The 27,548-nt window shown below is 38.0% G+C and overlaps 1 protein-coding gene across 1 annotated transcript; it reads left to right on the top strand.

Moving 5' to 3' along the window:
• The first annotated feature begins 16,713 nt into the window (after positions 1-16,713).
• LOC109017551 (probable disease resistance protein At4g27220) lies at positions 16,714-26,667 on the top strand. The gene is made up of 6 exons (XM_035685868.1): positions 16,714-16,800; positions 16,994-19,533; positions 19,642-20,343; positions 20,651-20,703; positions 20,777-20,845; positions 26,332-26,667. Exons 2-4 carry the CDS (start codon positions 17,290-17,292, stop codon positions 20,675-20,677), a joined length of 2,973 nt encoding a protein of 990 aa, XP_035541761.1. The 5' UTR covers positions 16,714-16,800; positions 16,994-17,289; the 3' UTR covers positions 20,678-20,703; positions 20,777-20,845; positions 26,332-26,667.
• The last annotated feature ends 881 nt before the right edge of the window (positions 26,668-27,548 follow it).

The raw sequence follows: 27,548 nt of genomic DNA, 5'->3' as shown, positions 1-27,548 counted from the left end.
TTTCCACCTCATCTTCCTTCGCAAGCTCCCAACAAGACATATAAAAGGCTGATTTGAAGCCATTCAGACCAGGAGAACTATGCTACATAATGGAGAAAACTGCCTCTAACCTCTTCTTCTGTAAGAACCTCACAAAGAAAACCATTTTCCTCCTAAGTAACTACTGAACTCAAGAAACCAGTAAGATTTGCAGGTTGCAAACTTGTACAGTAGAAAGGAAAGACTAAAAATGATCTGTAGCCCCTTGATGATTTTCATCTGGCGTAGACAAAATATGACCATCTGAGAGTTGCGCCAAATAGTAGAGGCCTTCCCCCTTTGGTTAACAGTTGCATGGAAAAAACTTGAGTTTTGATCCCCCTCTTATAGCCACTTTCTGTTTGCTTTTTGAGCCAACCGAGCCTTTTCCCTTTCCTCCCACTCGACAAGCTGCACCTTAGTTGCAAAGAATTCCTTTTCCACTGCCGGATTGTGACCTTCTTGAAGTTGGTACTCCAGAAACTCCAAATTTCTTCTAGCGCCTTTATGGTAAGATCGACTCGACCAAACACATTTTTATTCAAAGCTTTCAAAGCAACCTTCATCTTTTTAAGCTTAGCTGCCAATTTCAAAAGACCACTACTGGGCTCCGATTGCTTCCAAACCACAGCCACACAAGGCAAAAATGATTCATGAGAACACCACATATTTTGAAATCTAAAGGGAGTTGGTACAGATGATGATCTTGACACTTATAAGTGCACCACCAATGGACAATGATTCGACTATTTCTGCATTAGATACTCCATATAAGCTACCCCGAGAAAATTGGAGAAAGCAATATTAACAACTGCCCTATCCAAGCATGCCCAGCTCTGGGATCGACTCTCATGGTCATTAGACCAAGACATACTTCTTCCTTGAAACCTCATCTCCACAAGACCACAAGTATACAAACACACATTAAAATTTGCCATAGCCGATAAGCGTCTTGGATGACCCCCAATACATTTTGCATTAGCCCAAATTGCATTAAAATCCCCTACTACCAGCCATGGATGCTCCTCCATGTGAATATTTCCTAACTCATGCCAAAGGCCTCTACGTTCCGATTGTGTACACTTTGCATACACAAATGTCACCAAAATCCTTGTATGCGCCAGGCTAAACCAACCTGTCAATGACTAATCCGTCATGCTTAAAAACTCAAACACATATTCATCCTTCCAAAAAACCTAGACCTTCCCTCTTGTCGACTCATTACAACAAAAATTTTGAAATCCCAAAAACCTCGTCAATCTCGACGTTTTGGCTTCCTCTTGAAATGGCTCCAAGATAGCAACCATTGTCTCATGTTTCTTATTTACCCAACTCTTTAGTCTTCTCCTAGAACATCCCAAACCTCTAACGTTCCAGACCAAAAAGGTGTCTATCATAGATTAAGCTTGGTAGTGCAAGTTGCTACCCACTGAGAATGGCGCACACTGTGATTCGATTGTTCCTTCTGCTTGGACTTATTAACAAGGTGATCCAGGTTAGAATCATAAGCCTTTTCCTTCACTAAAGCCACAACCCTTCCTTCCTCCTCTCTATCAGATGCATACTCCATGTAAACCCCCTGAGGCGGAAGAACGTTAAAACCAGCTTGCCCACTACGACTCTCTAGTGGCCACGCTCCAATTCCCCAGCAACTAAATATTCCTTTGTCAAAAGTGTCAAATCAAGTATCAAAGGCATCATCTGAGTCGCAACCCTTTGCATCTCTTTTGACTGTATAGCAACCTCACGCTCACTTTGTGCTGGATTAGCCACGCATTCAATCTCCTCACAAATCTCTCCCTCCTTCAAACCATTATCTCTCAAATGGATGTCATTCACCAACCCAACATCCGATTAGATTCCATCCTCCACTACTGCAACAATAGACAAACCTACATCATTCGAGACCTGCTCTGGTTCCTCGCTTTTCCTTATTCTTCCCACCATAGAATGATTGACCACCCTTTGGTTTGTGTTCTGCCTAGTACCCCTCCGACAGTTTCAAACCAACCCTACACACCACCGATGTATGGCCTTGGCGATGGCACTTAAAGCAATAAAAACCATGCTTCTCATACTTGACCTCCTACCAGATCTTCTTATTTGCCGACACTACTATAGGAAAACCCTGTATAGGTTTCGTCGATAAATAAACCTCCACACACATCCTAGCCCCTGACGGCCTTGTTTTCTTAATCGTAGCATTATCAGTGCCCAAATAATGTCCAAACCTTGTCACCAATATTTGCAAGCAATACGATACATATGCATCGGCAAACCAGGCAGGAAAATCAACTAAGGTGCTAATGGAGATTCCTTCGACATATCAAAATCCTTTGTCCATCTAAACAGTCAAAAATTGCAACCTCCCATCGTACAGCCTTCACGTGCCCATCCATGCAAAAAATCACGTTCATTTTTCATTTGAATAAGGACATGCAGTTCATCCATAAAACTGATAATGGGAACCTCTTTAAGACCCCATGCTTTGACGATGTTGATCCATATCTCATCAATGGATGGACTGGAACGAGAAAACTTGGGAACCAATGCAAATCTGAAGTCCTTTGCAGCCTTGGTCATCTCCACCTCCGTGAAAACAAAACCCCTACTCACCATCTACCTCCACTGGATATCTCATCGGATGGCTAAAATAAGATTGTTCCGGTGAGTTTGCAACTGCTTGAATAAAGGACTTCTTACTCAGATCCACCGTAGCGATCCCCACCAAGGAAGAATCCAACGAAGGGGAGGTGGGAACCTCCATGGGCTAAGCCTAGCAAAGCAATGTAGGTTTACTAAAAAAAGGAAATTCTGAAAAACCTAGAATACTCAAAATCGCCTCTCAAAATTGCCTCAAGATCGCCTCCCGAAAATTCCAAGCATTCTTGATATGCTTGTTGTGTTCGTGAAAGACATCATTATGAGCAATTTGTATGGCACTGTAATTGTTACAGTGAATGAGAGAAATAGTCTTTTGTGGAATACCCATGTCTCTTAAGAATCATCGAAGCCACACGGGTTTAGAGGTGGTGTCGGCAAATGTGCGACACTTAGACTCATTACTAGATCGAGAGATACCTTAATGTTTCTTGCTCTATCAAGAAATGATAGATGTTTGAAGGAATATGTAGTAGCTAATGGTGGAGAAACGATAAATGGGATCACTAGCCAAATTAGTATCAGAGTAAGCCACTGACAACGATAAATGTAAATACCATGTACACCACAAAACAGAATAATTTCTAGCTAGTTCTATTTAGCAACCTACATTCAGAAAGTAAGGGACGCTCAGTGTGTGAGCGCACCTTCAAGACCTAAGTCAGTGACAATGAACTATATAGATTACATCTCTACTTTCTATCTTTTTCCTGAGTCCCTTTGATTTGTACCTTAATCCCTATTTATACAAGATGGATATTTTCATATGGTTGCACTTGTCTTTTGGCGTGATTCTCCTTGGTCCCTATCGGAATGTGGGCCGCTAGGGCTTTAATTTTGCATGTATGAGAGAGTAGTGTGCTCAGGGAATTAATGCAATGTGCGAGTATCGCACTAGAGGTCATTGACTTCCCTCATCGCCCGTTATGTCATTAATTCCTTATTAATGACAACTAGATTTGAATTTTGTATCCTTGCATTTTGGCGGTTCACAACCTTGATCTCTATTGAATAGGCTTATAGTCTTTGGGCCTATTGGCCTCTACATCATGGGCTTTGGTCTAGCTCCCTTGGAGGAATATTTGGCCTACTAGTTACCCCTCAAATTCTTGTCACACGGATGTGCTAGGAATTTCACGTTCTGTTTCATGTCTTTTTGGTAACTTTTTGTCCGTTTTGTTTCGCCTGTAACTATTTCCTTGATGACACATATTCCCACATTTAGGATAGAGTATGTTGGTTTATCTTCCATATCCTTTAGTGCGGTGCGGATCACGGGATTTGCCCATTTTTTCTCTATGTCAGCGACACTTGTTGTTTCCTTACAACTATCGTTGTTCCCCTTTTAAACCGTTATTCTTCACGTTTTTATTTTTTTGTCTTTGTGTTCCCTTTCAAACCATAATAATCCATCTTCCAATTTTTCTTTTAGCCTCTACTCTTTTCGTCGCAACTGCTCCCTATAACTCTTCTCGCTTTGGCTCCCATGGTTCATGTTCTTCACGTCCTAGTAGTTCTCCTTACAAATCTGGGGCTGCCAACTCACATCGTTTGAACGAGTTCAAGGGACATAGCTAGTCTGCAACTACCGCCCAAGCAGATATCCATTTTTGGTTGGGGCTAGTTGTGGGGCTGTCGATTTGGAAGGGTTTGCCAAACGGGTGGCCTTGTACACGAGCGTGATGTTTTTTATGGCGCTTCGACTTCCCTTTTGTCATCTCGTTTGCGACATTTGTTTGGACTTCTTGGGTTTGGCACCTTCACAGCTCCTCCATAATGCCTGGAGGATCTTGTTATCATGTTGTGTGATGTGGCATCAAGTTCTGAACCTTCCATTGAGGAATATCCTGACCTTACCACCCGCGAGTTCATTTATACTCATGGAGTCCGATGTCATGATGGGAATCAATGTAGCTTCCGCTCTCAGACCAATTATAGAATGGCACATTTGGAGTCCCATTATTCCTATGCCAAAAGCGACATAAGAAATTTTTCCTTTTTTCTGGTACAGGTTGGGAGTTTCTAATGAGTGAAGTTAGTCTCCAAGAGTTTCCAGTTTGGGGCTCATGGGTTATCTTTCCTGATGACAATGAACTTGGCATGGCACTTTTAAACCCAGAGAAAGCTCTCCTGTAGCTGATTTATTCCTGGGTTGAACAAAATCCTGAGGCTGTCTGGGCCTATCTTATTCTATTGGACCAAAAAGGAAAGAAACCTCGCTAAGATAGCAAACCAATTTGTGGTGTATGAGAGGCCCATGGTGGGTCTACCTCTGAACGTAAGGCTTCCATTATTCTAGGTAGCTTCCAACAACAGTGCCAGGTTTCATCATCGTCAGGTGGTCGTGTACTGATCGAATTGACTTCACCAATTCTTAATAGTTTGGAGGAGGTCCTGGATCAAGTTGAGGCTAATCTGGCAATGATACTGGGCGCTGAATTACCTAGTTTCAGTCCTCAAAATGCTCTGAGCCTTCTTGGCCTTGTCGAGTGACCTAGAATAGGCTCAATCAAATTTTGATAGCCTAGTTGAGACCCTCGATCAAGAGAAGGCAGATATTGACGTGGTACTGCCTTATGCTTTTCTCGAGTTTGTAGCAGGTGATTTCCAGGGTCCCTTTCCTAATGTGCCTTTTGAGGACATTGAGAAGGGGGAGGAAAGGGGGGGGGGCACCCTCTGTGTAAGGAAATCATATTGAGGTGTGTGAGGCCGACGAGGAGACGTCAACTCAGTTTGCTCGTGGTGCTTTTTTAGATGATGTGGACAATGGGGTCAACACCCCACGATCCATTCCTTCCACAGCTTCTTTGTGGGGGGAGGAACTCCCAGTTTCCAGTTTAATCCTTGAGGATTATCTCGCGATGACCCTTCGAGTGCTGACCATAGCGGGGGTTGGGTTTATATACCTTACTTGCCCTTTAGTACTTTGCCGCTTAAAGGAGAAGTTTTTCGCCCTTGAATCTGGAAGAGACTTTAGCACAAGTTCTTTCTTTGGCCAATACCAAATGCCTGAGGAGGGCAAGTTTGTGGTTTCAGCCAATGCCACGGACAGGCAAGTGACCCCATGCCCTCCTTTATTTGTGACGAGTTTAACTTTTTGGGGTTACCTGGCCTTTCTGGATCTCGTCCCTTTGGATCCACCTGCAAGCCAATGACTATATGGACGAGTCAGTTTGTGAGATTGCACGCTATCATTGGTAAGTCCCTCTCTTCTAGTCGTTAGCCTCCCTTTCCTTTCCATCTCATAACTTGACTGTTTCATTTCCTAGGGATTTTGGTGGAGGAGGTTCGTTCCTTGTTCGCCTTTGTCGACATGGCCCACAGGGTTATTTTTGTGGTACAAGAGAAGAGGAATGGGTTAGAGGCTGCTTACTCTCATTTGGAATGCTATTCCAATACATTGGATGATGTTGCTGCTCCTCAGAATAACATGGTTTAGGATTTGGAGAAGTCCAAGAAGAGGTGTCACGGTACTATTTTGAAGCTAAAATCCTAGAAGAGTAACGCGACATTGGGCTAGATAGGCTCTATCGCTCTATCATTTGGAAAAAGAATTGGAGGAAACGAAGTTGCGCTGTATCAATTATGCTAACAGGGCAGCTCAAGCTGAGGAATATTGCTAGGCTCTCAACTTGGACTTTGGTTGTGTCCGCAACAAGATGGCCTAGACAAAGGTTTGGTCTGAGGAGGTCAATAAGTAGCTCAAGGGGCATAACCAGTACTTCTTGGAACTTAGTACCGTTACAGAGACTTTGAGGCAGAAACTAGCCTCCTCCGGGTAGCAGGTTGCTAAGCTAGAAGTCAAGCTGAACTTTTCCCAGGAGGAGGTTGTCTACCTTTCTCCATAGTTTATGGTGGCCAAGGGTATCGGTAATAGAGTTTGGGAGCTAGGTTATAAATTTGGCCTGCAGAAGTTAAGGTACCACTTGCTAGAGCATCCTTGTATAGACTTAAGGTCCGTAGACTTAAAGACCATTCACCCAGATCGCACCATGTTCTAGTAACTCGACTCCTTGGGTAGAGATGAAATGCCTGACATCTTTTCACCTCCAGCTAGCAACCCTTAGTTTTCTTTATTTTTCCATACTTATAATTGTATTATTCTTTGGACAACCTCCTTTCTTTTTTTTCTATAGTTTGGATTTTGTTTGCTTTGGTTTGGATTTCATTTGTTGTATTTTCTTGGATTTTGTTAACTAATACTAATTGAAAAACAACTAGCATACCTATGTGAATGGATCGGCAAACGCGAGTGTTAAATCACTCGACTTTGATCGGCAAATGGGAGATGTGCTCGACCACTCTAATTGGAAATGAGTGATGCATTTAAGGAAGTTGCATCCCCCTTAATCACCAAGTGCTAGCGTTAGGACGTTGGACTTTGATGTTAGGCAGGAGATGTGCTCAACCCCACCAATTGTTAAGGGCTAATTCACTTGAGGAAGTGGCATTCCCCTTTATCGCCAGATGCGAGTGTTCGAACACTCGGCTTAGATGTTAGGCGGGAGATGTGCTCGACCGTGCCAATTGGCGAGGAGTGATGCACTCAAGGAAGATGCATCATCCTTTAATCTGTGGCATGATAGACACTAGTTGAGACGGCGATAACTTCATTGCAATGGCGAGTTTACATAAGTAACTTCAAATGAAATATTTTCTAAGATGTTCTGCATTGCAAGGGTGAGACAATGCTTTCCCTTCTGCGTCCTTAAGGCAATGATCCTGGTTTGTGGTAGGCTATAACTATATACGATCCTTCACACAAAGGACCGAGCTTTCCTCCTTTCTGTGTAGTCATCCCCCCGTTTCCATTTGCTCAATCCCCATTTTCACGAACGCATCCCAGGAGAGGACTTCAGTCGAACTTTCATTATCAATCAAATTCTTCGGGTGGTCAACGAGTGGCATTACTACCAAGGCGTCGACGTGGGGGTATTGTATGCTTTTACAATCCTTATCACAGAATGAAAAGGGAATGGTCTGAATTCTCGCCTGCTTGGGTGGCCTTTTTGCTGCGAAGATTTCTTTGTATCTTGCTTTCCAGGCATAGTCCTTCCTACTAGATGAGTTAGATCCTCCACCCGAATATCCTCCTGCTATAGTTTGGATCTCACCTAGTGGCATGTTGTTCTCGATCAAGTTGTGGCAAGGATTGTCTCTCGAGTTTTTTTGCATTGTCCTTCTTCTCTTCGGGCTCTTGCTCCTTCGAGGTTCTCTAGATTGTGGGTAAGTATCACCCTGGAGCTCATTGACTTCCCTCATCGCCTATTACGTCATCATTAAGTCCTTATTAATGATAGCTAGATTTGAATTATGTATCTTTGCACTTTGGCAATTCGCAACCATAGTCTCTGTTGGACAGGCTTATACTTTTTGGGCTTATGGGCCTCTATATAGCAAGCTCCGGTCCAGCTCCTTTGGAGGAATATTTGGCCTACCATTTTGGGCCAAAATGTTGCACTGCTTTGTCTCGTCTTGTAATATAGTTGTTATCCTACGTGTTAAGTTCAACAAAATAAATGGACCACTTTTGGCCATTTGGGATTTATTAAGTACAAAAATGTAATCAAAGTTGAAATACCATGAACTATCCATTATTTCGATATATATTGGGATGAAATTTGAGTTGTGAATCTGAAAATACAGCGTTAAGTTTAACTTGAATTTCAAGTTTCTCCTATAACCTCTATCTTATTGTCCGAAATAGAAGAGATCAAATTTTTATAATTCTCATAGTTTTGTTTTATTATTTGTTTAAGCATGTTGTGTTCGGATCTGATAAATGCTGATCTATTTATTGGGAGTTTGTGTCGACTCAGGAAAGATCCATCCAGATCTGACTTGACCTGATTGGGTTTGTATCTTAACTGACTGAAAGTGGTTTCGGATGATTCAGGCAAGTATTGTATTTTTTCATAGATGGATGATGGAGTTGGTGTCATGTATTTTTCATCATGGCGTAGGTTTGGGCCGTTTGGGTAATATATATCTACACACACACACACACACACACACATATATATATATATATGTGTGTGTGTGTGTGTGTATGTATGTATGTATGTATGTATATTAAAGCCCTTAGAGGTTTTTTGAATGAATAATGCTTGTATGCCTCCTTATTTTGTCTCCTCATTTTGACCTCATATATTTATTTATCTTTAATGATTAGAAAAGTGACTATTAGTGTATTGATATTTTTTATTTTTTAAATATGTTTAAAAATATTGGAAAAAAAGGAAAAAAAAAAAAAGAAAAATTCAAATTACACTAAGCGGCACACAGTGTGGGCATGTCCAGGCGGCAGAGTAGCACCACTCTTTTTAAATTATGGAGGTCACAAGTATTAATTGTTCTTCCTAAGATGGCTTCGAAAGAGGGTAAAGTCTCAAATTATTGAAGGTGTAATGTATGGATTAAGGAATTTAGATTTTTTTTTAAATTTTTTCATTTCTAATAAAAAAGAGAAAATCTATTTTTAAGTCTTATATCTTACCCACCCAATGCACTGTTGATGTGGAAGCATTTTCACATAAGTTATGCTATAGAATAATTGGTGTTTTGATTTTTTTTAAAATTATATTAGATCTCACTATAAATAGTGTGTTAACACATCAACTTATGTATAGTAAAATTTATAAAAAATAATATATTTTAAATAGTCTATTATTTAAGTATTTAAAATTGGTCATATCAATAAATATAATTAAAAAATAATAAGATTTAAAATGAAGAGGAATATTGCTAGTCAATTAAACAACTAATTAATAAGCAATATGTACGATGTTGGCCCTTTCGTAGGTGTAAGGAAGTTCTAAAAAATAACATTGAAATTGGGACGTTTTTACCCTTTTCGAAAAATTGCTCTGCTAGGGTTGGAGTGTTTTCTTTTTGTCTGTTCTTTACGTAGGCTGCATGGCGGCCGTAGATGGCCCGCTGCCCCTGGCTGTCCAGCCCCGGTCGTTTGCTGACCTTGTCTCTGCAGCGCCGCAACCTCTGCCGGTGGTGGAGATTCCTTTTCGTCAACCAAAAACTTTAGATGGAGAGTTCTTTTTCTTGTTTACAATGGATGAATGGAAAAAACATCTTAACCGTTTCGTTATTCCATGGTGTTGAAATTCCTTCGGCAGCGGCCATCCTTGGACGCCATTAGAGCATTTCTCCGTAGTCGCTGGGGTATGTCAATTATGCCCGTTGTCTCTGCTATGCAACATCCTTGGCATGTGCTTGTCCGCATGACTAATGTGCAGGATTTTAATAAGGCGTTATCCAGAGAGTCTTGTGAAGTGAATGGGGTGTTTTATCGCCCTTTTGCTTGGAAGTTTGATTTTGATGAAGATTTCGAATCGCCATGTGTGCCAGTCTGGGTATTCTTACCGAGTCTTCCATTGAATTTCTATCATTCCTCTGTTTTGAAGATGTTATTGGCGCCGATTGGGAAATATATTTGTAGGGACAATGCCACAGCTTGTGCTACTCGAACAGATGGGGCTAGGGTCTGTATTGAAGTTGATTCTTCTATGAAACCAAATTCATCCTTCTGGATTGGTATGCCTGGAGCACCTCTAAGTCGAAAACAGGAAGTTATTTTTTAGACTTTACCTGCCTACTGCGCCAAATGTCGTTGCCAAGGTCATAATGAAAAAAAATGTCGGAAGGGATCTGATCAAAGAAAGAAGGTAAAAGGGGATCAAACTTGGGTGAAGAATGGAGGTATAGTTGGAAATTTGACTGCAGAACCAGTACCGAAATTGCAGACTATAGATGTTCCTTTAAAGGAGCAAGCGGATGGTATAGTGGTGGTAGAGACGTTTGAGATGGTTTCTACTGGTCCTCAAGAAAATGCTGAGTCTCTGGTTATGGTTGCATGTAGTGATTCGAAGGAGGGAGGGGCTCATGAAGATACTCGTATAGAAAGTGAGGACCTTGGTGAGGGACCTGGGAACACTGGCTGGGTTGTTTTGGGAAATATTAATGAGGGTGCTGTTGGGGATAAACCTACTGAGGGAGATTTCTCTGGTGTTGGGCAGGTGCATGAGTCAATGGTGGTGGCTGATGAATTGATGAAGAATGTGCAGGCAGAGCAAAATACTACGAACAAAATGCAGGTACTTTTGTGGGAGATGGGTGCAGTAGTGGAGGGGGAATCTAGTGGGACCCAGATGTGTGAAGGGGAACAAATAACATGTGGTTTGTTGCCTAGTAAGCTTGCCCCGTACATTGCAGAAGTGAGACCTGATGGGGAATTACACCCCTCGTCTCTTGGGTTGGTTGACGTTCCAATAATGGGACTGGAAAATTCACGGACTGCAATTGTGGAAGGGGAGCTCAACGTGTCTCTGTCGGATACGGATGGAGAAAATGAGATTAAGCATTTGGGGAAAGAAAAAGATGGGGTCTCGGATTCAGAAATTGGAATGAAGGTGATGGCTGAACGTCGACTCTTGCGTAGTTCTACCAGGGCTCCGAGCAGGCCTTCTCGCCTAGATGTATGATTGGTAAAATTTTATTTTGGAATGTTCGAGGTCATGGCACCTCGAAAAAATGACTTCGGTCGTTGTTAAAACATCACAAACCAAAAATTCTTATTGTGGCGGAATCGTTTAGAAGAGATAGTGAACTTTTACGTTGGCAAAGTTTTTTCTATTTTGATGAATCTTTCTCTAATGGTGTGCAAGAAGGGAAATTATGGGTGTTTTGGCAGCAAGATATACAAGTTAATATTCTGGGATTTTCCAACCAACATGTTACTCTATTAATTAATTCTTCTATGATTGTGTCGGCTGTTTATGCTAAATGTATGTACTTGGAAAGGAGGTCTCTTTGGTCTGCTCTGGTTTCTTTTGGATCTTTGGCTTTGCCGTGGATTCTTCTTGGTGATTTTAATATCATCCGGCATGATGGTGAAAGAAGGGTTGGGAACCCAAGGTTGCCTTGTGCAATGGAGGATTTTTCGAACTTTATAGATGTTGGAGGTCTGATTGAAGTCCCTTTCACAAGAAATAAACTTTCTTGGTGTAATGGACAAGGTGGTTTGGCTAGAAGTTGGGCTCGTTTGGATAGAGCTCTCTGTAACTCCAGGTATTTGGATTTATTCCCCTTGGTTTCTTTGACATATTTGGCTCGCAGGTCCTCGGATCACTCTCCTTTATTAGTCGGGTTGACGGACAGGCTGATGCGTTATGGACCCAGTGTCTTTAAATTCCAACAAATGTGGACTTAACATGATGATTTTTGGAGGATTGTTTCTCTAGTCTGGCAGGAAGGTAGTTATGGTTTTGGCTTGTCGAGCCTTGCTATTAAGCTTAAAAGGCTTAAAATAGCACTAAGACGCTGGAATAAAGAAGTTTTTGGATGGACTGGGGATCATATTAAAAGGTTGGAAGAGAGAGTGGAGGAAGGCGAGACACAGCTTCAAGAACATTATTTGGTAGACGTTGAAGCTGATGTATTAGCTACTAAACTGGAACTTTCGTCCTGGTTAAAAAGAGAAGAAACTCGGATTGCTCAAAAGTAAAAAAAACATGGATAGAGCATGGGGAGGTAAACTCGTCTTTTTTTGCAGCCTTACAAGTGCGGAAACACTTTAATATTCAAAACATGAAGCTAAATGATGGTCGGTTTCTTTCCTCTCCGGAAGCCATTCATGAGGAAGCCGTGCATTACTTTGAGGAATTTCTTTAGGCCCGCTCTAGTGGTTCAGTTCCGTCTCTTTCACAGTTAATTCAGGCGGAAGTCACAAATATGGAGAATCAAAATATTTGTAGGTGCCCTTCGGAACAGGAAGTTAAGGATGCTTTATTCTCTATTCCAGTCAACAGTGGTCCTGGACTTGATGGTTTTGGGTCGGGTTTTTTCCGTCATTGCTGGTCTTTGGTGAAACTTGAGCTTCTGGAGGCTGTAAGGGAATTTTTCTTGGGGTCATCTCTTCCCAGGTATTATACTTCTTCATACCTTGTTTTAATTCCTAAGGTTCCGGATCCTTCATCTTTTGATAAATTTAGACCTATAAGCCTTTGCTCAGTGGTTTATAAAATTTGTTCTAAATTGTTGGTTGGAAGACTTACGTCAGTCTTGAGCCGATTAATTTCTATGGAGCAAGGTGCTTTTTTGCCAGGAAGAAGTATATTTGATAATATTAGCCTTACTCAAGAACTGGTTCATGATATTAATAAGCCGGTTAGAGGAGGTAATATTATGATGAAGATTGACATGGCCAAGGCTTATGATACGGTTGATTGGAATTTTTTATTCCAAGTTTTGCATGCTTTTGGTTTTTCTATTGAGGTTTGTCAACTTATTAAACAATGTGTCACTAATACTTGGTACTCGGTGGTGATGAATGGTACGGCTAAAGGTTTCTTTAAGGGTGGAAGGGGTCTTTGTCAAGGGGATCCTATTTCTCCTTATTTATTTATTTTTGTTGAGGAAGTTTTCACGAGGCTGTTACGTAGTAAGTTTCAGGATGGTCAAATTGGTTTTTTTTCCCAACCACGCTCTGGTCCTTTGATCTCTCATTTACTTTATGCGGATGATATGATGATTTTTGCTAATGGTAGCAAAAGGTCTGTTAAAATGATAAGAGATACTCTTAATGTCTATGCCAGCTGGTCGCTCCAGGTTGTTAATGCAGAGAAATCCTCTATTTTTTTCTCTTCTAAAATTTCTTTGTCTCGCAAACAAGAAATTTTATTCATGACTGGATTCAAGGTTGGGAATTTTCCTGTTAAATACTTGGGTGTACCCATTATTTCTGGTTGCATGAAGTCCTTGTATTTGGAGGATTTGATTATAAAAATAAGAAAGAAAATTGAGGGATGGAAGATGCGGTTTTTATCTTCAGGGGCCCGATTATTACTCTTAAAGCATGTTTTATCAAGTCTACCAGTTCACTTGTTAGCTGTGTTACAGGCCCCAAAGTCTATTCTTGTGGTGATTAATCGGTTGTTTAGCACATTCTTTTGGGGCTCGGTGGAGGGGAAGCCAAAAAAAAAATGGGTGAGATGGGATTTATTATGTAAACCAGTGGACGAAGGCGGAGTGGGTCTTCATAGGTTTGTTGATGTTCAAAAATCTTTGCATATTAAGTTTGCCTGGAAACTTCTCACAGAAAATTCTTTGTGGACTAAATTTTTTAAGGCTAAGTATGTGAAGGATCAGCATATTTCTTTAGTCAATCCTTTAAAGGGGACCCGGTTTTGGAAGAATATCATGGAATCGATCCCTATTGTTCTTCGAAACTCAACTTGGTTGGTTAAAGAAGGCAATCTCTCTTTTTGGAGAGATAAATGGATTGAGCCAAGCCCGATATGTGATGAACTTTGCATTGTGGATTTTCCAAATTTGAAGATTAAGGAATGTATGCTCGAAGACAGCTGGGATGTGGATTTGTTGGTGCGGCTTGTGGGGCGCGACTTATCAGACAAGATTCTATCTAAGATAGGGGGAAAAAAATGGTTCTGATATTTTAATATGGTTCAATAACTCAGATGGCAGATTTTCTTCATTGACTGCTTGGGATTTAGTCCGTGTTGTTGCTCCTAAACGACAATGGTCGGAGTGGATTTGGCACTCGGCTTTGCCTAAGAAATTTTCCGTGGCCATGTGGAAAGCTTTTTCACAAAGTTTGAGTGTAGATGATTGTATAAGGCGCCTTGGTATTCCTGTGGTTTCCAAATGTGAGTGTTGTGAAGAAGGGGCTTTTGAGGATTTAAATCATGTTTTATATGGGGGGAGAATTGCTTCGAAACTGTGGAGGACCTGCTCTAATTTCCTGGGTATTCCGTACGTGTCTAATAGATCTTGGATTCATACGGTGGAAGCTTGGTTTTGAAGAACAAAAAAATCTACTCAGGTTGGTAATTTGGTTGGTTTGGTTCCGGCTATACTAATTTGGAGTTTGTGGACATGGCGGTGCTCTGCTCGTATGGAAGGCCGTCACGAAAATTTTGATGCTTTATGGAGGTCTGTTAAATACTGGATTGGTTGGGTTGGTAGTAGATTGAGAGTTTCTGACTGATGGAATAAATAGGATATGAATATTCTGAAAGAGTTGCAGTTGCCGGTTATTCAAGCTTGTACAAAACAGGTGCATACTATTTCTTGGCATAAGCCTAATAGAGGATGGTTTATATTAAATGTGGATGGTAGTAGTTTGAATAATCCTGGTGAATCTGGTGCGGGAGGAGTGTTACGTAATCATGAGGGCATTACTCAGTTTGCATTTGCTGCATACCTTGGAGTTGGTTCTAACAATCGCGCGGAGTTGATGGCATTGTTGTTTGGTCTGCGACGTTGTAAGTTGTATGGTTTTAATAATATTGTTCTTGAGTTGGATTCGCTTTTGATTGTTAACTGGCTTAAAGAAGGTCGTTGTAATGTTTGGTATTTGGAGGATTTTTGAGAAGAAATGAAATGTCTGCTAGTTGGGATGAATGTGTGGCATCAACATGTTTATCGAGAAGGAAATTCTGCAACAGATTGGCTTGCGAGACTGGGCAGTAGTGGACAATCTGAAGAGTTTACTCAAAGAAATATTCCTCATATGCTTAAAGGTATTTTGAGACTGGATCGGTGTGGTTTGCCTACTTTGAGAGTTGTTTAGTGTTTGTTGTTGAGGTTTTTTTTGGTTAGTTTGGTCCTTTTTTTGCATATTGGGTTTTGGTCTTTTGTAAACCCCCAGATGCTTTTGATGTAATCAATGTATTCCGCCCCCATAAGTGAGGGTTTATTAATAAAATTAAGGAGGGGTCACTATTGGACATGTGGCCCTAACTCTTTAAAAAATATATATATATATAAAAATATATGTACGATGTTGGATTACAAATAGTAATTAATCCCTCAGTCGGCAGAGTTTTTTATATAAATTACTGAACAGGCCGGCATGAGCTGACGTTGTTAAAATGGCCCCAATTAGAACAACCTCGTCGTTAACATCATTGCATTTGAATATTATTATTATTATTATCGTTAAGTTTGAATGTTAAGAGTATTTAAATAAAAATATCGGCACTTTTGATTTTGTCTGGACATAAGATTCAAAGAAAGGGTCCGAAAGAGAAAAAAAAATGTAAATTATAAATATAGATAATATTGTCAATGCCTGTTTTTTCCATTTCATCTCAATATTCAATTATAAATATAAATACAAATACTTTTAAAATTTAAATTTTCAACTTTTTCATTTAATTATTACGTAATTATTATAATTTTTTTAAACTTTCAAATAAAACATAAAAAATAATTCAACTTTTTAAATTTAAAAATAAAAATAATATTAAAAAATAATATTTTAAAAATATTTTAACTTTATAATTAATTTTATTCAACATTTTCTCTCTCTTTTTTCAAAATTTTATAAAATATTTTAATTTAAACCATTTCTAACGCATGCCGTCTCAATTTATATATCTAACCACCGTCTCAATTTATATATCTAACCATTATTCATAAATTATTTCAATTAATCTCAATCTCGACTAATTCAAAACAACCCCCGGGGCGGTGTTAAAGCGTTACAAGAACATCTAAAATAATCGAATAATGGAAAAGTATTCGGCCGGACACTAAACGACAAAAGAAAATGGGATTAGATACCCACCACTTGTATATTCCATAGATATAGATAAGAATGGCATGCTGCTCTAAAAGGCCGTTAATGTTCACTTGCGGGGAGTCTAGACCAAGAATATTATAATGGAAGATAATCATAGTTTAGAAAAGAATATTATATGTTGATTCATATTCAATCATAGTCTCATTTAATCAATTTTTTAATTGAATTTTAAATTTTAAAATCTTTATAGTTTTCATGACTTAAGATTCCCATTAATTAAAACGTTACAAGAATGAATATCTATATTTACCATTTAACTGTATCAATAATTGTATCATCAAATAATATGGAAAAGTATTGCGATGGACGCCGACACTAAAACACAAAAGAAAATGGGATTAGATACCCATGCTCCACATGATCTGAATTATTAATTGGTCCTTTTGCTTGACTGAAACCTCAGAGTTAGGTAGACACTTTTTATCTTTCTTTTTGCAGATGATAGATTGGCTCAGGTACTTCTCCGTCTGAGAAAGGGGGAAGAGATCTTGCAAAATTAAGAGGTTCTTACTAATTTCTTCATGATGTTAATTTATGAATATAATGAATCGTATATATAGAAGAACAAGAAAGGGGAAGAGATCGATGTCCCCTGCCATAGCCTTCTTTTCTTACAACATGCTTGTTTTTCTCTGATATTCCAATTTTTGACTTACTTTCTTTTCTGTTTTGCTTCTTTGATTGGTAAATGGGCAGGTGGCAGATTTCGTCCCATTCTTACAATTGTTGGAAAAATAGTAGCAGACTTGTTTAGTCCATTAATCGGAGAACAGTTTGGCTATATTATTTCCTACAAGAGCAATATTGCAATTCTCGAAGATAAAATTCGGGAGTTAAGTGGCAAGGAGAAGGCAGTGCAACGATCTATTGATGAAGCCCAACAAGAACGAAAAGAAGTCCCAAGTGAAGTTAAGACCTGGCAGGCAAATGTGGAGAAACAAATTGAAGAAGCCCAGAAATTCCTTCAAGAAGAAGATGTCGAAGCTAATAGGATGTGCTTGAATGGTTGGTGTCCGGATCTGAAGCTACGCTATTCCTTGAGTAAGGAAGCTCAAAAGAATACTCAAGCTATCGATGACTTGCTAAAAAAAGGTGAAAGTTATCATCTGGTGCACCAAAATGCATCTTCATTGAAAGGAAGATCATCATCCACAAATCAATGGTTCAAGTATTTTGAATCACGAGAATCAACGATTCAAAATATTTTGAATGCTCTAAAGAATGACGATATAAACATGATTGCATTATGCGGTATGGGAGGCATTGGCAAGACAAAAATGGCCAAAGAGATTAAGACAAGAGTGATGAAATATGATAATTTATTCAATAAAGTTGCCATTGCGGTGGTGTCTCAAAGTCCAGACGTTAGAAAAATTCAAGGCGAACTTGCAGAATCTCTAGGTACGAGACTTAAAGCGGAGACTTTACAAGGAAGAGCAGATGAATTAGATTCAATATTGACGGTGAATAAGAAAGTCCTTTTGATATTAGATGATGTTTGGAAACCACTTTATAATGAGGACATTGAGGATATTGGAGTTTACTCAGCATTTAAAGAAAAGAGCTGCAAAATCTTGTTGACGTCAAGAAACAAAAAACCTTGCAATGGGATAGAAATTCAGGAGACTTTTCGAGTTGACCCTTTATCTGAAGAAGAAGCGTGGAATCTTTTCGTAGAGATGGCAGGTAAATGTGTCAATAGATCCGATCTAATCTCAATTGCAAAACAGGTTGCGAAGGAATGTGCAGGTTCACCCCTTGCCATTGCGACAGTTGGAGGTGCTCTTAGCAACAAAAGTGACAAAAATGAGTGGAAAAATGCACTTCAGCAACTGAAAATGTCTAGACCAAAAAATATCGATGGCCAGCAAAAGGTATTTTCCAACATAGAGTTCAGCTACAATTACTTAGAAAGTGACGAAGCCAAATCATGTTTTTTGCTATGTTGTTTGTATCTCGAAGATGATGATGTTCCAATTGAAGATTTAGTCAGGTATGGAGTTGTAAAAAGGTTTCTCATGGGTACTGTGGAACAAACAAGAGTATTTGTCCACACAATAGTTAAGGATCTTATAAGAGTAAATCTCTTGTTGGATAGCGACGGGAAGGAATACGTCAAAATGCATGATGTTGTACGAGATGTTGCCATAGATATTGCATCCAGAGACAAAAATGGTTTTATGGTAGTGTTGCATGAAGAACTTGAAGAATGGCCACAGAATGATAGATTTGACAGTTACACCACAATTTCTCTTTTACTTGGAGAAATGAAATGGCATCCTACTGAGTTGAAGTGTCCCACACTTCAGCTTTTGCAACTATCATGTAGGAACCATTCAAAAACATTCCCAGACAATTTATTTGACGGGATGAAGGAGCTAAAGATGTTGTCTTTGCAAGAATGTAGATCTTCCTTGACGACGTTGCCGCCATCAATCCAGATCCTCCAGAACCTTCGAATGTTGAATCTGCAGTATTGTTGCTTAGGAGATGTGTCGGCAATTGGAACCCTGGGCAACCTAGAAATTCTTGGCTTTCCTTATTCCAAGATTGAGGAGTTGCCGTTGGAAATAGGAAATCTTAGTCGATTAAAGTTACTAGATATGAAGGGATGTGTATATCTAAAGCGAATTGCGGCTGGTGTATTATCCGGTTTATCTCGACTAGAAGAATTGTACATGGACGGATTTTGGAAATGGGGACGTACGACTACGATGGAAGGAAATGGAGAAGTAACAAATAATAATGCAAGCCTTACTGAACTAATTCCTTATTCCAATCAACTGGTGGTTTTAGAAATCAGTGTGCCAAGTATCTCATGCTTGCCAAAAGAATTGTACTTCAGTAACTCCAATTTCAGATTTAGGATAGATATTGGGATAGATTTTGAGCCAGAGAATGTGACATATTTATTTGAAAATACTTTGGAACTCAAAGTGGAGGATGCAAGTGATCTTGGGGAATACCGAGAAATTCGTTCATTGTTGAAGAAAGCTGTAGATTTGAGGTTGGATATTGTAAAAAATTTGAAACATATTTGGTTTGAGAAAGGGCAAAAAGGAATTTTACCATGCAGCTTGAAGAATCTAACAATTCGTGACTCTGAAGATTTAGAATATCTACTCGAAGCCACATCGGATAGTACTCCAACTAATACCTTCCGTCTCTTGCGGTCACTATCATTATTCAACTTACCAAGGCTCATTGGCATCTGTAATTCCACGAATTCAGTTGAGGTAGGTTCTTTTCATTTATAACTCTTTTGAAACACTTCTCTATACAATTGCATTAATTATTTTATTTTTATTTACTTTTATCCTTCACACTTTTTGATGTTTTGGTAGATTACATTGACAAAGGAAGAGGAGCAAAATGTGAGTGAGACCGGAAATCAAGTAAAGATGTTTTCTCTGTTTCAATACAACTTGATTGAAAGTTTGGGGAATCTAGAAGAACTTTCTATATATCGATGTGTTTCATTGGAAGTGATATTTGAACTTGAGGGACTAAATGCCAAAGAAAGCAATATCTTCAATAATTTGACATTGTTGTATTTAGAAGATTTACCGAAACTATTGCATATATGGAAGAAAGGCCCACGAGATATTAAGGGATTTAATTACTTGAGATTTCTACAAGTATGGGGATGTGATAGTTTGAAATGTTTGTTCACACCATCCATTGCAAAACTTCTTGTCAAATTAGAGAAAATAGACGTACATCGTTGCAATGAAATGGAAGAAATCCTTGGAAAAGAATTGGGAGATGAAGAGAATAGAGATGTGATTGCATTCCCCCTAATGAAGACCCTCGAGCTAGCGGATTTACAAAAGTTGGAGTGCTTTTACACCGAAGATAATCATGCATTTGAGTGGCCATCTCTGGATGAAATAACAATAGGTGGATGCCCAAAATTAAAAATGTTTGTTTCGACAAGTACAAACACACCTAAGCTAAAGGGAGTATTGCATATGAAGTCCAGAACTTTTCAACCAATGGTAGAAGGAGACCTCAATGCCACCATACAACACATTATCAAAGGAAAGGTATGTTACAATTTATAAAAAAACATTGCTTAATGGGAAAGGTTTTACTTCAACTATCTGTAGAGACCATCGTAATAATAGAGATGCATATAATTTGGTTATATTACTAAATTATATATAAAAATCACATTGCATTTTTATGTTAGAAAAATTGAAATTAAACATCGTTCACCACGTAGTAACATAGTGTATAGATACCCAAGAGTACTATCAATCAATTTTTGATCAATTGCTAGTCATCTTATGAGTTAATAATTGAGTTTTAATTTACGACTTGGTTTGATATATGGGTTCTTTATTCTTTCAGGGGTTTGATCAGTTTATCTTCCAATAACCTAAGTTTGCTCAACGACCCAGCAGGTACCTAATGTGATTAAATATTTTTTTCTTTTATAGAATCTAACTTCTTAAAGTTATTTTATTTGAATTTCAGGGCTGCATGAAGCTATTTTTGGTTTTTTAAGAGGTCGCGGAAGTTCCAAGTCTACATATACATGAGCACGTAAGTTTCTATACTTGATCGATTCCCACATTTTCACTCCTTTCTTTTTATTTTTATAGTTCTCAATTTTCTATAATTAATTCTTTTTCTAATTTTAGGACCCTCTTCTCAATCTCTTGACTAGCAGTCGTAGATATCCTTACTATGTGAATTTTCAATTAATTGTTTACTTCTCTTTTTTTTTTTTTAAAAGAGGACGGAACTCCAATTTTAAATTATTTAGTAATTTTGTATTCTTTTTTCTTTTATAAGGCAATTATTTCAAATATTCAATGATATTCAATGAAGATAAGGACAAGTATTATAGACATAATTCCTAATGCATGGTTGAACCTTCCCCCATCTAAGAAGACATGCAGTAGCCTATTCTTTAAGGGAAGACTGAGATTACAAGCTCCAATTAAACTTACTAAGTGCCTAACCCTTAAAGCCTTCTTACCAAGGGGATTCTTCGGAATGAAATGAAATGAAAAAATTTCAACATGAACAGTAGTAAAATGATTTGTGAATAGTAGTAAAATAATTTGAATTAGAATGCTTTATTAGATTTTGGAAAATGATAAAGAAAAAGTTGAATAAAAATATTATTAAGTTAAAATAATATTTGAATACTATTTTGGAAAATGCAAACTCCATGCTTTCCTAGAAATTTGTGTATCTTCTTTATCCCACTTGAGACTTTTAAATTCAGACAAAATTTAGAGAGATTATTTCTTAGCCATTATATATAGTCTTCTCCATTAAGTGTATAAACAAGATGTCTGCTAGCACCCTAAACATGCAAATTTCAATTGACATATGAATTTGGCATATTACTTCCTTGCTCTATCTAATCTATCTAATCCCTAGACAACAATCTCCCTCTATTACCTATTTTGTTTTGGGCTTGCTTGGGTAACAAGATATTTACAAATATTTCATTCTCAAACATCACTCAAATATAAAATACTTTTTAATTTTAAATCTTCAATTTTTTTATCTAATAATTATCTAATCATTAGCATAGCAGAGGTCCTGAATTTGAATCCTCACTCTATACTCTACCCTATTTAATTAAATATTCTACGTATTCGGCCCACTCATTGAGGGGTTGCTTGGCCCCCATGATGGAGAATATTAAAACTATAATACAAATAATTAAATCTACCTCTTCCCTAAAACTTTTGAGATAATTGTTGATTTCACAAATGTAAAAACTAATTTCCCATTGTACTAGGGAGTTTCTTGCTTGACTTGAAAACTTCACACAAAGAAAAAGCCTCCTTGTTTTGGAACTAGACACTAAGCAATTACAAACCTTGTGTTTGCTTTTCAATCCACATGATAGTTTATGTTTCAAGTTACAAGCTCATTTAGCCATACTGATCTTAGTTATCATCTAATACTTTTTTAAATATTTTGAAGTCTCTATACCTTGATTCCATGTGGTAGCTTAAATTAGCTGGAGCAGCATAAACTACACATTTGAAGTACAAGTCGCCAAGCCATCTCATTAGTTTGTCCAAAATCCAACTTTAAACAAATTTAGCTAACAAGAATTTAAAGCATTCCACATCAAATTAGACATATCTATATAAATTTAGACATTAACTACATTAACTCACCAAATATGTGGATGTACAGTAACTTAGCCAAATAGTACTATAATATTTATTTATCATTTCTCTCAATTTTGCAAGAAACCCTCCCACTATTGAGACCCTCCCATTCTCACTGTATTCTCTCCCATTCTCTTCACTAAACCTTCTCTCCCGCACATCCGTAACTCTACCTCACTGTATTCTCTCCCATTCTCTATATTGAACCTTCACTCACTCCCATAACTCTCCCCATGCTCTCTCTCACTCTCGTAACTCGCTCTAATTGTCACAACTCTTCACTCCCATAACCCAAAGGCTGAGCCTTGTGAGAGAGATAGAGAAATTCCCACTCTCCCCAAATTTACCACCAGTCTCACTCCCGAAATCCCTCTCCCCTTCCTTTCGCTCACTCTCGAAATCCCTCTCTCCATTTTTATTCTCACTCCCAAATCCCTTACAAATTTAACACCAGTCTCACTGCCACAACATTTGTTGCAAAATCTGATGCACACTGTCTAGCTTTTTTTTTAACATATTGTCTGTAGTTGAAGAATTAATGATGTCGAGAAACCAACACTGCTAAAGACTGCAATTCTTGTTTTGTTTGAAAAAAAAATGAGATATAATATTCTAGGTTTTTTTTTTGTTGGTCATGTTGGGTAATTTGTAATGTTTTGGGTCATTATCTCATCTGTTTTGTAAAAAGTTTTGTATAAATTCAAACCTGAAATAATACAATAAATCAACTTTTTGGTTTGCTTCTCTGGTTTGCTTCTATTGTCAAGGACAGAGAGTTGCAAAGTTTCTTTGCCAAGGGTTGTGTGCTTCTGCACATTTTCATTGTTGTTCTGAGGCAGGTTGTTGGGGATATTGCATTGGAACTTTCATGGGTGCTTTTTCATGTATACTCATGGAGGGAGAAGTATGATTAGATTTTCCAAAACCACAGTTTGCATTTTTTTTGCTCACAATTTGCAAGAATCACAGTTTGCATTTTTTTTTTTATTATTAAAGAGCCGAAGGTCACATGTCCAATAGTGACCCATCCCAATTTTATTAATACCCTCACTTATGGCGGAGGAATACCGTCGTTACATTCAGAGGTTAGGGGTTACAAATATAGAACTATGCCCAAAACCAAACCTCAAAAAATCAACTTAATTTAATAACAGGACAATACAAAACCAAAGGATACAAAACCAAGACCCAAATTATTAACCTGCAAAAAAAATACATTCCTGGATCGATGTCCCCCCTAGCCAACTCTAAGAAATTTACGAATATAGGGAAAACCCCCTCTATTAAGTCTAATATTACCTCTAATGGGAGCAGGCAACTCAGATAACGTAGCCCAAGAACCAGTTAAACCTTTTGCCCCCATTTTAGCCAAACAATCAGCAACCGAATTACTTTCTCTGTAACAATGAACTAAAGAAACTTGAAGCCCAGCTAGCCATTGTTGTATTTCTTCCCAATAATCCTCCATATACCATAGCCCACATCTCTGATCCCTCAACCAGTTAAGTACTAACAAGGAATCCAATTCAATTTCCACACATAAAAAACCCAACTAATCAATGTGCCGAAGCCCATGGAGTAAACCCATCAATTCAGCAAAGTTATTAGAATTATAACCAGTCGTAGCGGCAAACCCACAAATCAAATTCCCTTTATAATCCCTAATAATTCCACCCACACCCGAAGCACTGGGATTTCCCAGAGAACAACCATCCACATTCAACTTAACCCAACCTAGCTTAGGATGTTTCCACATAACCGAAATGGCAATCTCCTTTCTCATGGATGTTAAGGGCAAATTGAAACATTGTAAAATACCTTCATCTCGCCGAGTGAGCACATTTACCTCCCTAAGCTTTAAAGCAATCCAAGACACCCAATATTTTATGGAACACCAAACCTGTTGGACCAAATCCCTCACACCTTCCATCCTAGCCTTACAACGACGCCCCCATAACCTCCAAGTAATGATAGCCGGGAGAATACCAAATAATTGTCCAGGACGATTAGAATTCCTCGCCCTCCTATGCCAGCAATCCACCCTATGTCTCCTTGAACTACCTACCAACAAAGGTACTCCCAGAACAACTGAGCAAATTCTCCAAATTTTTTCTACAAACTCCCCTCCCGCAAGAATATGATTAAGGTCCTCATAACCATATGACAAACAACAATCACAACGAAAAACTATAGGAATACCAATTTTCCGTATGCGATCATCCACCGGCAAACAATCATGAATGACCTTCCACTTTGTAATCGAAATTTTTTTTGGAAGAGCTGGGTTCCAGACCCATTTTGCCCAAAGAAATTCTAGACCCCTTGAACGAATACAATTCCATGCGCTTCTAGAAGAAAATTTCCCATCAGCATTCGGGAGCCATATCAGAACAACTCGCCCATCTTTAATCCTCCCCAGCTGCAAGATAATATCTTCAGCTTTTTGATGACCAACCAACCGAGTAACTAACTCCAAAGTTCCAACCCAATTCAGTTTTACAATCTTCCAATTTAAGATTCGGCAAATCAGAAATCTGGGTACTCTCATTTAAAGGAGAAGTATCATGCCAATTATCATGCCAAAAAAATAGATTTCCCTCCCTCACTTTCCATTTAGAATGAGCTTGCACAAGAGGAATATTCTGTAACAACAACTTCCAAAAAATGGACCCTTTCTTTGGATCCACCATAGAAAAATTTCTATCCCCAACATATTTAGCATGAAAAAAATTGGACCAAAGAGAATTACCTTGCAATAAATTCCAAGCTAGTTTCATATGTAAAGATGACTGTACTTCTCTCAGATTTCTGATACCCATACCACCTTCCGAAATCGGCTTACAAATATCATCCCAGGAACGCCATTTTTTCTTAGGTTTACCATCTTTTACTCCCCAGAAAAAAGTACTAATGATTCTTTGAATTTTCTCAAAGACAGATCTAGGTGTCCTTAATATGGACAGACTATGCACCGGAATACTTTGGAGCACATGTTTGATAAGAATCAACCGTGCCCCACTGGATAACAATCTGGCTTGCCAACCCTCCAACTTGGCCTGTACTTTAGCAATCAAATCATCAAAATGCACAATCTTCTGTCTACCTGAAATAATAGGAACACCCAAATATTTGAAAGGAAAACATCCTTCCACAAAACCAGTGAAACGGATAAGGTCCCTACGTATAAACAAAGAAATCTGCGAAGAAAAGAAAATATTGGATTTCCTTTGATTAACAACTTGACCCGACCATCGTTCATAAGTCTTCAAAACCTCCATAATAGTTCTTAAAGAAGCCTTTCCTCCATTACAAAATAGCAACATATCATCAGCGTAAAGCAGATGAGAAATAATAGGGGATCCCCTCAAATGATAAAATGGAATAATCTTACCCATATCCACTTGTTTTTTAATCATTCTTGAAAAATTTTTCTCAACTAAAGTAAACAAATAAGGAGAAATAGGATCACCTTGTCGCAATCCTCGGCCTCCTTTAAAGAATCCCTTAGGAACTCCATTCATAACCACGGAGAACCATGGATTAGAAATATAGTGTCTGATCAACATACAAAAATCTTCCAAAAAGCCAAAAGCTTTTAGCACATACACTAGAAAGGACCAATCCACACTATCGTAGGCCTTCGCCATATCAATCTTAAGAACAACGTTACCACCATGTGATGGTTTATTAATAGAATGAATCAATTCTTGAGTCAAACTTATGCATTAATTATGGGCTTAATATTGCAAAATTTATATATGTGGTTATAAGCAAATTAATAGTTAGAAAACTATTAAAGTCTGTCTCATTTAGTTTATGTTGTTTATCTGATTAAAGTCTGCATACTTTCTGTTGTGCCAACATTTATGGATGGTTGTGCTTTTGTAGGTACTCCTCAAAACACCCTTTGTGGCTGGTCGACATTACTGAGACTCTTTGAAAACTGTGTTTTGTGTTGCTATTATGTGTTGTTGGAATTGCAGATTTTATGTTGATGGTTTTTGTAACTTAGTATGTGGATTTTTTTTGTAACTTAGTATGATAGATCTTGGTTGTTGTTGTTGTTGTTTTTTTTTTTTTTTTTTAATTTTATTTAGCATAAAAAATGCGTGTATTGTACGTATTGGGTTGTAATCTTGGGGTTTCTTTTTGTGCTATTGTTATGTGTTGTTGACATGAACACAAGTATGTTGCTAGACAAGGTAATGTCTTGTTGGAAGTGAAGATTTGTATAGGTGTTTTTCGTAACTAGTATGTTGCTGTAATGTTGTTGTAGTTGATAGATGAAAGTTTGGGAAGAAATTTTGGTAAAAGAATATAATTTGATGGAAAATGTAGATATTTGATTAGTAATGAAGAAATTTATATAGAATTTTAGATGAGTTTAATCAAATATTTTTAGTTATTAGTATTAAATGACCTTTGAAAATATGATTTTTTTAATATTAATTTAATTAGAATATAATTATTATTATTGACATTTAATTGGTAGAACTACAAAATGTGATAAAAATAAATTAAATAAAAAAATTATTAAATTAATAATATTTTTTTATTATATAGAGAGTAAATGATTCAATGTGGAGATTAGATTTGAATGGAATAGGCAAATACAAACTTATGTGATATTAGCTAAAATTTGAGTTTACATTTGGTCCGAATAAGAAGTCTCTTTACCTTGATTCCATGAAATTGGTTAAATTAGCCGGAGCAACATAAACTACACATTTGAAGTACAAGTCGCCAAGCCTCTATCCTTCACCTCAAATTTTTGAACTCCATTGATGAATAATATTGTTATGGACAGTAAGAAAAGGCACATTGATTGTGTAGACAACAATTAGAGTAGCCTTACCTCAAAGTTTTTCAGGAATAGAAGCATAAATGAAAATGGCTCTTAGAATGTCTAAAGTGTGACAATATTTTCTTTCTGTTTGTCTATTTTTTTTAGCAGTATATGGGCACGAATAATGTGAGAGTATTCCTTGTCGACTCAAGAAATCAAGAAAAGATTTGTAATTATATTTTATAACATTGTTTGAACGAAGGATTTTGATGGTACGAAAAAAATAAATTTGTACTATTTTGTGATAGTTCTGATAAAT

The sequence above is a fragment of the Juglans regia genome, chromosome 15 (genome assembly GCF_001411555.2).
Source record: "Juglans regia cultivar Chandler chromosome 15, Walnut 2.0, whole genome shotgun sequence".
NCBI lineage: Eukaryota > Viridiplantae > Streptophyta > Magnoliopsida > Fagales > Juglandaceae > Juglans > Juglans regia.
This window is presented reverse-complemented; position numbering and strand designations above follow the sequence as displayed.